At 41.3% G+C, this 12,569-nt stretch overlaps 1 protein-coding gene across 1 annotated transcript in view; it reads left to right on the plus strand.

The window, feature by feature from the left end:
- CNTN2 (contactin 2) overlaps positions 1 to 10,616 on the plus strand; it is an 87,075-nt gene extending 76,459 nt beyond the window's left edge. The window contains exons 19-24 of the mRNA XM_083172923.1: positions 634 to 868; positions 3,181 to 3,290; positions 7,073 to 7,259; positions 7,442 to 7,554; positions 8,286 to 8,454; positions 10,186 to 10,616. Of these exons, the coding sequence (XP_083029049.1) occupies positions 634 to 868; positions 3,181 to 3,290; positions 7,073 to 7,259; positions 7,442 to 7,554; positions 8,286 to 8,454; positions 10,186 to 10,289 (918 nt within the window). The 3' untranslated portion in view covers positions 10,290 to 10,616. The remainder of the gene's footprint in view (positions 1 to 633; positions 869 to 3,180; positions 3,291 to 7,072; positions 7,260 to 7,441; positions 7,555 to 8,285; positions 8,455 to 10,185) is intronic.
- Positions 10,617 to 12,569: the final 1,953 nt, after the last annotated feature.

The following is a 12,569-nucleotide window of genomic DNA, read 5'->3' on the forward strand; positions in this document are numbered from 1 at the left end:
CGCTGCTAAGGCATCAATTGCCCAACTATGAAGAACATCTGCACATCCTAACATTGATATTATTAGGGATAAGGTCCAGAGCCATTATACATTTGAGACAGCAGATGTTAAATACTCCTCTTCCGCAGATTCTCTCCACACATGCAGTGGTTGATATGGAATACCTACAGAGAATTGTTTGGTCATTCTACGATTTATAGCACTCCAATTGAGGTTAATCTTCTAAACTCCCCACAATCAGAATAAATTCCATTACTGTATATATTTGACATTGAATATAGACTTTTTGAATGATATTGAATGTAGACTTTTTCTGAATCTATAGCCTATTGGTGGTTATGTATTTATTGGGCAATGGTTTCCTGGTTTTCCCTTCTTTTTTGATCTGTACACCCCCCCCCCCCCCCCCCAAAAAAAAAAAATATTTTCATTCTAAATATAATTTTGAAAATGTTAATAAAAGTTATTGTTAAAAAAAAAAGTAATCAGAAGCACTGGCTTCTAATGTTTCAGCACCAAGTCACAAACTTAATTCCACATGCGTAAAAGGACACTACAGTTGTTTATTTCACTTGAGTCTGTGCTATGTTAAACTAATTCTTAATACGCATATTCTAATCTTTGTTATAACAGCCTCTGGGGAGACAGTACCAGAATGGAGATGGCTTTGGATACATCATTGCCTACAAGAGAAATACAGAGGACTCTTGGCAGATAGTTAAAGTTTCTGGGGCACAGTCTCAACACTTTGTATACAGAAATGAAAGCATTGCCGCGTACACTCCTTTTGATGTAATGATCAAAGCATTTAATCGTAAAGGAGAAGGGCCTTACAGTCTGGAAACCACTGTGTACTCTGCAGAAGAAGGTACAATATTCACAGCTGCATTTAGTTATTAGTACAGGTTGAGTATCCCTTATCCAAAATGCTTGGGACCAGGAGAATTTTGGATAACGGATTATTCCGTATTTCTGAATATTTTAATATTAATATTTCAATGATGTATTTTGAAGTATCTTGCATTTATACTGTATAAACACATAAAATACACACAAATATATTTTATTACCACATAAAATACACACAAACATATTTTATTTGTTCAAAAAACAAGGTTTCAAAACATGAAACAAAATGTGAGTACTATCTCAGCACTGAATTTGAATGCCAAGCAATCATTGTCTTGCACATATATAGTGCCAGTTACATATCATGTCCCCAGTGATGCTGTTACAAATGTCCCCAGTGAGTTTTTCTGGAATGTCTGGTTTTCGGAATAATTCGGATAACGGATATTCGGATACGGGATACTCGACCTGTATAGTATATCCTATTTATGTTCTCTACAAGCTTTATCTCTCTAACCAGAGTCTGCAAGTTTACGTATAGAAAAATACATACAGAGATTAGAATGAGGGGGCGGTGCCTATGTGGAAAATTAACTTGGAAAATAGGAGAATGGTTCCCTACAATAAAATAATTATGAAATAGTAGAGGATCACTTTAGACTGTGTAAAAAGGCAGATGTGCAGTACAGGGTATTTCTCCCTGCTTTGGGGTATATGCAATGTGGCCGGTCAAGGGGGTTTGTATTTGTAGTGAATATTAGGTAATATGCGCTCAAGTTTATCATTAGTGTAGGTCCTATAGGTATGGAGAGGTATGTGTATGGTCTTAAAGGGGCTGCAGTCTATCAGGTGTGTACTGGACACCCTGTGAGGTAGTATGAGAAAGAAATGGATAGACTGCGCTCACCTGTGATGCGCTTATGATGAATATACAAATATAGTGTGTAGATGTAAGCAAAAGAAGAGAGTAAGATGGTAAGTGGGTAAAAATTAATAATAATTTATGCCCACTTACCATCTTACTCTCTTCTTTTGCTTACATCTACACACTATATTTGTATATTCATCATAAGCGCATCACAGGTGAGCGCAGTCTATCCATTTCTTTCTCAAGGGGGTTTGTATGGCGAGGGTCGCCGAAAACAAGCCATCCTCACCATCAAACCCCCTCGCCGGCCGCTCGCTGTATTCAATACTCCGGGGGATTTCCCAGAAAAGCGAGGATTGCCGCAAATGCAGGCAGCCTGCGGCATATAGTCGCAAGCTTCTCTGTTTGACGGCCGCACTCACCGTTTCCACCTCGCTTTTTAGAAATGTGAGGTGGAAATGGCGAGTGAAGGGGGTGGGATAAATTCTGAGGGCAGGCTCGCCGCCATTGCTCGCTTAAAGGACATTGTCTTGTTTTTTATGCCATTATAATAATAAACCCAACTAAAAATACATTCAAACATACAATTTTTGATGGCTATGATGTTCTAATATTGTCAATCCATGTGTCGAAACTGTATATTATTATTTGATCATTTAGTGGGCGGCCACAGGTGCCCAGAACTGCGGATGTTTGGTGGTAATTTGAAAATATATAAGGCTGTGGCTTTTGATGTAGTAGGCCTGGTGTCTCCAAAAAAGATTTACTTTAACACTTAATAAAGTATACTTCTCCTCCACTGACCTGACAATACCCAGTTTTTTTCAACAAGAATAGTAACCAGGTCCAGACTGGTCACCTAGCACTTCTGGCAAATGATAGAGGGGAACATGGCCAGGTGGGCACAGAGAGTGTTTGAGTCCCCCACCACCACTTCCCCAGCTTTAACCCTCTTTGCTAGTGTCTAAGTCTTCCCCTGCAGCCTAACCTTAACTATCCCCACTTAGTACCTATCCCTAACCCACACTTTTTAGTATGTATCCCTCCCAACCCTAATGCTACTTACGATAGGGGTGTCAGCATCAGCACTAATGATGGAAATCTGGTGCCCGTATTGTGGTCGCTGATCGGTATTCTGGCACTCATAGTTTGACTGTCGGCTTCCTGATTGCCAATCATCGTAACCACATCCTACGCCAAAGGCGCGTGCGCACACTAAATACCAAGGCTGGAAAGCAGACCCAATCCGCCTCATGGTAAGACACAGACTTACAAACAATGTGCATAATTAATATTTATGTCACTGTACAGGTATATAGAATGCATTTCATATAACATCTGTGTAATACATATTTTCAGTGCAATAGGCTGATGTGTACGCTACAAAGAGTAAGAGAATATTGTATTGTTGCACTATTTTTTTGTTGCTCTTGAGTTTATTGGCTTACTTTGTTGATCCTTAGAGCCAAGTGTCCATCCTTCAAAGGTGAAGGCCACAGCTATATCATCATCTGATATTGAGGTGGAATGGAAATCTGTGTCTACTGTCAATGGAGTCTTACTAGGTTATGAGGTAAGACATTCCCAGTTGTTAGTGTCAAGCACTTTGTGATTGTAAGTATTCTGTCATTAATGGGCAAATGTATTAAACCTGTTAGTAATAAACATTAGCAGAGAATTGAAATTACTAAGTATAATGGTGATAGCTTGTACCTACAATGGGCCCCTGAATGCAGAGGAGCTCACACTGCACACATTTCCTGAATTCTCAACTCTCCAAGTCCCTACCAGCTCTCCATAAGTCAATGGGAAGATGCCATTTTCACATTTATCTGCACATGAGTCTGCAGACTAAGCTCCTAGTAAACACTACTGCTGCTGCCAGCTAGAGAGGAGGGTGCCAGTCAGGATATAGGCTGTGCATGGGCCTTCTCACCTCTTGAAGGTTGCATTGATAGAAGAAGGGCCCTCTTAACAACATTGAAGGCAACATACATACATACATATATATATATATATATATATATATTATATTTATTAGAGAAAAACTTCATGCGCAAATCATAAAGTAATGAAAGTATGGGTCCTTTAACCAGACGGGACTCCTCATGCAGGCTGCTGCCAATTTTCAACTGTGTTTAGATCTTACTAAAGATCTGAGGGCGGATTTTATCAAAAAGATAGGAAGGCGCACCGTAAGTGAAAAGTATTTATGTATAAAAAATATAGAAATAAGGCTCACATACATGAAGGTTAAAATCAATTAGCTTGCCAGCATATTAATTAAAAGCCAGTACTCCACCAACTCAGCAGCTTGACGGATGGTAGTAGCAATCAGCGTGCTAACGAGCCGGACCGGCTACAGGATGCAGGCGGTGATTCTGCGTGTCCAAGGTACAGATGGAGGCGCTGCCATCCTTGGCCGGCGCTTGCCAGGTCCCTTTCACTGTCGAGCGCCGTCTATAGAGACTGGGACGCACGTGCTTCTCACGGGCATGCGCGTCCCTTATCACAGTGGCTGGGCAGCGTCTCACTGTCCATCTCTGCTTCAGGGAGACTCTGCCCAGTTCGTCCGGCAAGGGGGACTGGCGGCGACGGAGGAGGCAGCAGCAGGGACCCCGACAAGCTCCTTTGCCACAGTGCGCACAGTACCTGTAGCTCCTAATGGCAAATGGCAGGCTCGGCTACTGGAGGAGAAGGCGGTGTCTGCTGGTAGATCAGGCTGGATGTATCTCTTGCGTCAAGATTAGCCACTCCCAACGCATTTCATCCGGCAATGGGACTTCGTCAGGGGGTGTGTTTACAGGCTCTAGCTAACTGTCTAATATACTAGGTTTAATTGGCCGACTCAGCTTCAAATAATCAGTTGTTAATTAACACATGCATTTTAAAAACTACAGCTTCAGTGATACATCGCTTGACAAGCATTATTAAACAAATACATTATTATAACAAATATGATGCTGACAATCAATAAAAAATTATGATAATAATGTCACATGTTTTAACATCAAAAACACATATATGATTATAATAATAATAATAATAATAATAATAATAGAAATTATTATACTATGTAACCATGGAGAGAGATAAAAAAAAGAGAGAGATAAAATTCAATTAGTAACATTATGTTTTCACAATGAAATACAAGTCACAATATTTTTCTCAATATACAACCAAGGATAATTTTTGGTGGGAGAGGCAGTAATTATATAACAGTTCTTTAATTTATGAATTATTAGACATCATTACACTGCACACAAAAGTTCTGTTCAGAGGATCCCTATAGGATCCATTACTGATCCGGGCGCCTTCACCATCATTTGATGGTCGGCGACCATGAAAAGATGGGAGAGGTTCCCAATGGTATGCGAATGGATGTTCATGTAAAAATCTGTTCGCAAGCCTTGCAAACGGATTCGGCGTGCGAATGGGTGGCGGGGTTTGGTTCATTAGCAAAGGTGAGTACAGGAGTTTGAGCGAATTAACCAGAATAAGGGCCTATGTCCTCAGGACCCCACACAGTGGGCCTTATTTTGGTTCACTCTTTCTGACAAAATACTTCTTAGATGGACAAAACCATGTGCACTGCAGGGGGGCAGATGTAACATGTGCAGAAAGAATTAGATTTGGGTGAGTAATTTTGTTTCTGTGCAGGGAAAATACTGGCTGCTTTATTTTTACACTTCAATATAGATCTCACTTTGAAATAAAACCCCACCCAAATCTAACTCTCTCTGCACATTTTGCATATGCTCCCCTGCAGTGCATATGGTTTTGTCCATCTAAGAAGGATTTTGTCAGAAAGAGTGAACCAAAATAACACAAGTGAAATAATTAGCTCCACCTGTGGATCTTTTCAAATGTGTCAATGCGTTATAAATGCACCTGTGGACTTGCTGGGTGACCCGAGGATTGCGGGTGAGAACCCCTGTACTAGCACGATTAGGGCACTTTTCTTTTGATGGATCGTTCTGATAAATTGGATGAAAAGTATTAAATCGCATGTGTTTCAGCTCCAATTCTGATCTGATGTGCAGTCCCGTACGCATCGGATTGGAGACGGAGATCGCAAGGCCTGCATTATTGAGTTATGGGATCCCGCAGGCCTTCTTGGGGTTGCATAGGATACATCGTATGCAAAAGGGCTGCATACAATGTATCATACCCAATCCCATACCTCCCAACTTTTCATGTGAAGAAATAGGGACACTCGCGCGGCGAAGCCGCGCGAGCGCCCAAAAAGGGGGCGTGGCGTATGCAAATGAGGGCGCGGCTTATGCTAATTAGCCGCGACCTCATTTTCATACGAGAATAGACGCTGTGCGCATGCGCACAGCGTCTATTCTACTACATTGGGGGGTCTCCCAACTGCCACCCCCCCCGCAGCGGGACAATGCCTGCCGCGGGTGGGACGTCGGGACAGGACCCGAAAATCGGGACTGTCCCGACGGAATCGTGACAGTTGGGAGGTATGCAATCCTGCCACTGGGAAGGTGCCGGGCGGTTCAAGGGGGATTATATGCAACTTCTCCCATCGGAAACAGCTGCATATTGTATGGGGGCCTTAATGATTATGATGTGCTTTTGAAATAAATGTAAACGAACAGTATTTATAAATATTGCAGAAATGCAGGTTAAAGAAAATACATTAATGTTCCTTTCACACCGCACTTTTTGAACGGTATATTGCCGTTTTTTTCCCATTTTAAAACGTTTAAGGCTGCAGTGGGAAAGCACCAGAGTTCATTTACCGGTTAAAGATAACCAGTATTTCAAAACGTTTAAAAAGCAGTCATACATGTTTCACAGCCTTTTTTATGCAGTGAGAAATGGTATTTAGTAAAAACAACAGACTACAGACCTGTGATAGGCTGGCTGCCTTGAAACGTGTTCAGGGGATTAAACGGGTTGACTGATGTGAATGGTATCTAAACGGTATTTAAAACAGTAATCTACTGCAATGTGAAGGCTCAGACCCGTTTTAAATACCGTTTCAAAATACCAGTTTTTAAAACATTTAGGCAGTGTGAAAGTGGTATAAAGGTGCCAATAAACGCACAGCTCAAAAAGTATGTGGTGCACATACAGTACTTTTTGAATTAGATCGCATTGCACACAAATCGCATGCAAATCACACGTGATGCAATGCGATCTAGTCCATAACGTATACAATTATTGTATCGTGTATGGGCACCTTAATACTGTCTCAAAGTGGAAACTTAGAAACCTTATAAGAGTGATGAATAATCTGTTAGCTCATCCTTCCCCTGAATTGTTTAATGAAAACATGAGTGGCAGATTTTCTTTCATGCTTGGAGGCTCACTTGCACACTCCCAATCTATCCACAGATCCGATACTGGAAGGCGGGAGATAAAGAGGAATCTGCCGATAGGGTGAGGTCAGCCAGCCTGGACACTGTTGCAAGAGTGAGTGGTCTGAGGCCAAACACTATGTACCATGTGACGGTGCGTGCCTACAACAGAGCTGGCACTGGGCCCCCTAGCCCCACTGCCAATGTTACTACCAACAAAGCAGGTAAGTACAATGCAAGAAGGCAGCTAATAGCTAACAATTTGAAGCATAACTAATTCAAAGATTTACAATAAAAATACATGCGAATGGCGGAGATGTATGTTGATACATCCCGCCCATAGAGCGGATTTTGGTTTTGCTATTACATTGTAGATGAGGGTCACTTATGCTCTGTCATCCTTCAGCTCCAAATAGGCCCCCTGGAAATATTTCCTGGACAGTTTCCCGTTCCGCCATCAGCATCAAGTGGGATCCTGTGATAGCAATGAAAAACGAGTCGTCTGTGACTGGATACAAGGTCGTTACCTCATTTTGTTTTGTGACTTCTAACACATAACTCTTTTGGCAAGTTTGTATTGTATAAAGTAAGTAAGGGATATAACGTAGTGCTCTATCCTATTACAGTGGACCTCACACTTGGTCCTTATAACCCCAAGCAGATCATGTTTTCTAGCACATCCAGCAGGTGCACAAGTGTCACATTGGGCCTTATTTTGGTTCATTCTTTCTGACAAAATCCTTCTTAGATGGGCAAAACCATGTGCACTGCAGGTGGGGCAGATGTAACATGTGCAGAGAGAATTAGATTTGGGTGGGGTTTTACTTCAAAGTGAGATCTATATTGCAGTGTAAAAATAAAGCAGTCAGTATTTTCCCTGCACAGAAACAAAATAACTCACCCAAATCTAACTCTCTCTGCACATGTTACATCTGCCCCCCTGCAGTGCACATGGTTTTGTCCATCTAAGAAGGATTTTGTCAGAAAGAATGAACCAAAATAAGGCCCATTATAAAGACCCACAGGTGACCTGGAAACACACAAACTGTGTGGTGTCCTGTAGACTGAGCTGGAGAACCAATGCCCTAGTGTAAACTACAGTATACAGAACTATACTGCAGACACCATGCTTTTAAACAGGGCACAACAATTATAATTCAGTTTATAATTCACAGAGTCAATTCAACACCAGGAAAATGTTGATGTTATCAATAACATGTACTAAGTAAATCAATTATTTCTTTCTATAGATGCTTTATAGGTTGGATTCACATTCAACCCCCACTCTCTATGTGACCAGCAAAACACGAGCAGAGCTTCCACTTCCAGAGGGTGCCAGTCATGTGACCATACAGCTCCGTGCCACGGGATTGGGAGGAGATGGGGAGTCAGCAGAGGTGCACATTCCCACAGATTCAGGTAAATGTTTTACAATTGTATAGCAGCACCTTTGCATTCAGCCTTGTGTTATGCACTACAGCGCTCCAACACTGACGTGCAGTGTGTGATTCTAGAGCTGACATAGAATACATGGCACACAATGCAATGATATTAGCACTATGATTGGTTATATGATGATGTACTACTTAGGATACTAAATGAATGTATACTTCCTCTTAGTGTAGTAGGGTATCGGTTGTTAGGCCAACAGTCAAAAGGTCAACCACTATTGTCCGACAGTTAAAAAGAATGACACATCAAAAAGGTTGACATGCATTAGGTCAACATGGTCAAAAGGTAGACATGGAAAAAGTTTGACATGAGTTTTTCCCTTTTTTGGTCTTTATGTTGACTTAGGTCAACATGCACTCCATCATATAAGTGTCCCGCGTCACCTCACATGGCTCGCTGCATGTGCCATGCTTCGGGCAGGGTGCTTCTCTGCATTCGGCCCACTATTATAGTCCCCCTCCATGCTTGATGGGATGGGAAAGTATGAACAAGTCGGTTTAAAAAAAGAATACATTTAAAAACTCAAGTTGTGTCCTTTTTCAGGTCAACCTTTTGCTTGTGTCGACCTTTTTACCTTGTCAACCCTTTTCATGTGTCAACCTTTTGACTGTCGACCTAGACACTGTCAATGTAAGGACTGCATCCCGTGTAGAAAGTGACAATTCAGATGTACCCAGAGCCAATGTTACATAGGGGCTTATACGGCTTAGAAATTGGTATATACTTTTTGCTTTAACGACATGGTTATTTAAATAATGAACCGCGTTAATGTAATATATTTAACTGAGCAACAGCTTGGGAAAAATACAATTTAATATTGCAATACAATAGGTAGAGTAGATAATTAGTAGGATTGATTATATGTAAATTTATCTAATGCTTTTACTTTTCATAGCATGCAAGAGAAGCTTTCCAAGTTAAAGTTTGTGTTTAGATGCCCTTTAAATGTATTTCTATGTAGTATTTACATGGATTTAACTTTATGCTATCACATACATTTCTATTAACTCGCACTATGTCCCTTATTCAGGTTGACTCGCTCAGGTGCGAATTCGCACCCTTGCAAGTCACTCTAACCCCGCCTTGCGAATAGATAGCCGGGGCCACCCATTTCAGCGTCGTTCATCCGGCACACAAATGGAAGTTTTACATAGACAATCATTTGCATGCCAGTGGGAACCTCCCCATCTTTCGATGGTCGCTGACCATCGAATGATGGGAAAGGCACACGCATATGTACGGGTGGTCCAAACCACTGGTACATATGAGCGAAGAAATGCAGTGATATGGCCGGACATCCCCCCCCCGCACGTGCGTTATGACCACATTACCATATGTACGCCCAGCGTTTTCACGGAAAATGCCCATGAAACACTGGGCATATGCATATACAAATGCCCCTGGCCAGCTCCCCACACCACATTCCACCACCCACTCGAAAGGAAGGGAGCATGCACTCAGAGTAAGCACCGAGTTCTCACACTCCCAGTGTATGCACATGCACAAAAGTGCAGCATGCAGAAATTCCCGGTGCGAATTTCCGCCCGACCGAATCAATCTGAATAAGGGTATATATATATATATATATATATATATATATATATATATATAGATAGATAGATAGATAGATAGATAGATAGATAGATAGATAGATAGACTGTATATTATCCTTTTAAGTTTGTTTGTATTTTCTCCTAGGCACCAGTATGATGGTAGAAAACTCCGCCTCCCATCTACAGACTCACACCCAAGTGGCTAACTCAGTTGTAGGTTTGGTCCTGATGAGATATCTTGCAGTCTGATGCTGCTCAGCGATCACTCTGAGGATGGAAGATGGGGATGTAATCTACAGCCTCTCACCTCTCTGAAAATCTACTATCCCTAACAGCAGGAGACGTCGTTCTTTTGTAGATTACAGTTAAACAGGGGAATAAAAGTATTTCTGTGAGAATACAAGCGCATCTAGAAGCAAAAGGGCGTCACAAATGTTTTCCTAAAAATTAGGGGATTCACTTTTAGAATTTGGGGGAGGGGTATGCAAGCACTTTTTGATGGGACACATTGGGGAGTTTTGTCTTATTAAGCCATGTGTACATGCTTTATAAATAGCAAGATTTTTTTTTCTACAATTGTCTTTCTTTTCTGTTTATTCCTACCTCTAACAACTCAGGTATTATTGGGACAGCGACATCCTTGGGGCTGAATGTAAACCAATATAAAGATCTGCCAACAATTCTCTGCTACTTAAGGACTTTCAAAGTGGTACAATATAATATGAAGCCTCCGCAAAAGGAAAGGTTGTTTGGGATATTGCCATTCCATCTGTAGCCCTGTGAAGCTGCCTTACTAAAACAATGACTGGATTTTTCTTATGGCAACAGGCAAACCCCCTGCATTATGCAGAAGCCCTTTCTCGTTATGGAGCGGTGCTACGTTACATTTTTCACCCGATAACAATGGGCTAAAGTTCTCTCTTTACTGTTTATTCATTGTTCTACTGAAAACTGCAGCTCACTAATATTAAAACAACTCCCCCATATGAACATAATAGGGAGCCCAGTAATCTGCATTTTAGAATTTAGCTGGCAAACCTGGAGAAAAAAAACCAGGGAATCAGCGTTTCTTACAGCGACAAAAACAGGGGATGGTTTGGATCAGTATAATTTAGAACCAAAGAGACTGATCTTAAACAAACAAGGACAATGCATCACAATACAAAGTAATACACGAGAAGAGATGCTAAGAGGATCCCAGCGACAAAAATCCCACCATCGGAGATCCGATTATGAGAATTTGACAGATACCAGAGGGTTTTAGGGTTAGGACTAGGCACTAGTGGGAGGGTTAGGGATAAAATGCCAAAAAGCTGTTGGCATTCTCAGCGTCAGGATTTTAATGTTAGGATTCCAATTATAGGCATCCTAACTACAAGGATTTCATAGCTGAGCCCCTGAGGATTATACACCATCCTTTTGTATGGTTTATATCAGTGCTTCTCAAACTCGGTCCTCAGGACCCCACACAGTTCATGTTTTCTAGGTCACCCGGCAGGGGCACTCATTACTGACACATTTTAAAATATCTACAGGTGGAGCTAATTATTTCACTTGATTGTGTGAGGAGACCTGGAAAACATGCACTGTGATGGGTCCTGAGGACCGACTTTGAGAACCTGTGGTTTCTATAATCTGGGCTTTTACTTGGGAGCTGCCATTAGGGTTACCACCTAGTCCCTTTAATTCCGGACACATGTTAATTACACAGGTTCTGTGGCAGTTTAAAATCAGGTGAAGTGGAGTCTTGAAGTCAGCCAGCCACAGAACCTGTGTAATTAATATGTGTCCGGAATTAAAGGGACTAGGTGGTAACCCTAGCTGCCATGAAGATCTCCTATGATCATTAATAACAGATGTCTCTCTCTGTTTTCCAGAATTGCTGTATATACAGTGCTGCTAACAGCATGTTACTAGTTATTCCCTTTTGATTTTGCTTAAATATGGCATGGTTCAGTGAAAACCATGTTTTTTTTTCTATGAATAAAGGTGATTTAACATTTAAGGAAATATAAGATGTGAAGTGTACATGTAGAAAAGGAAGAAACACCACTGGTAACAGTCACATAGACAACTGTAGAAAATATACTTTTTTCTCAAGAAAACAGTTTGAATTAGTTCACACACAGATTATGGGCGGATGTACTGTACGGAGCTTTAAAAAACAAATACAGTAAAGAGCATTATACTGTACGTATCACTTCTCAATAATGTACTAAAGCATTTTCCCTGGTCTGAATATCGCTCTTCCATAGGTTACTATGGAAGTGATATTACCCAAATCTATTACCAACAGCCGTGATGATTCAGGTCCCATAAAGGGGAAGGCAGGTCAGGTATTATACCTGCGGTTGATATCTGGTGGAGTGTATAAAAAGATGGTCATGGGTGGTGGACCAAGACCCCAGCAACAGATTATAAGGAGGCCAGCCACAGTGAATAATACATTAACCCCTTCCTGACAGAGCCAGTTTTTGCGTTCCTGACAGAGCCCTTTTTTTCAAATCTGACATGTATCACTTAAGTGGG

This window comes from Crinia signifera, chromosome 2, assembly GCF_055691185.1.
Source record: "Crinia signifera chromosome 2, ASM5569118v1, whole genome shotgun sequence".
Classification (NCBI taxonomy): domain Eukaryota; kingdom Metazoa; phylum Chordata; class Amphibia; order Anura; family Myobatrachidae; genus Crinia; species Crinia signifera.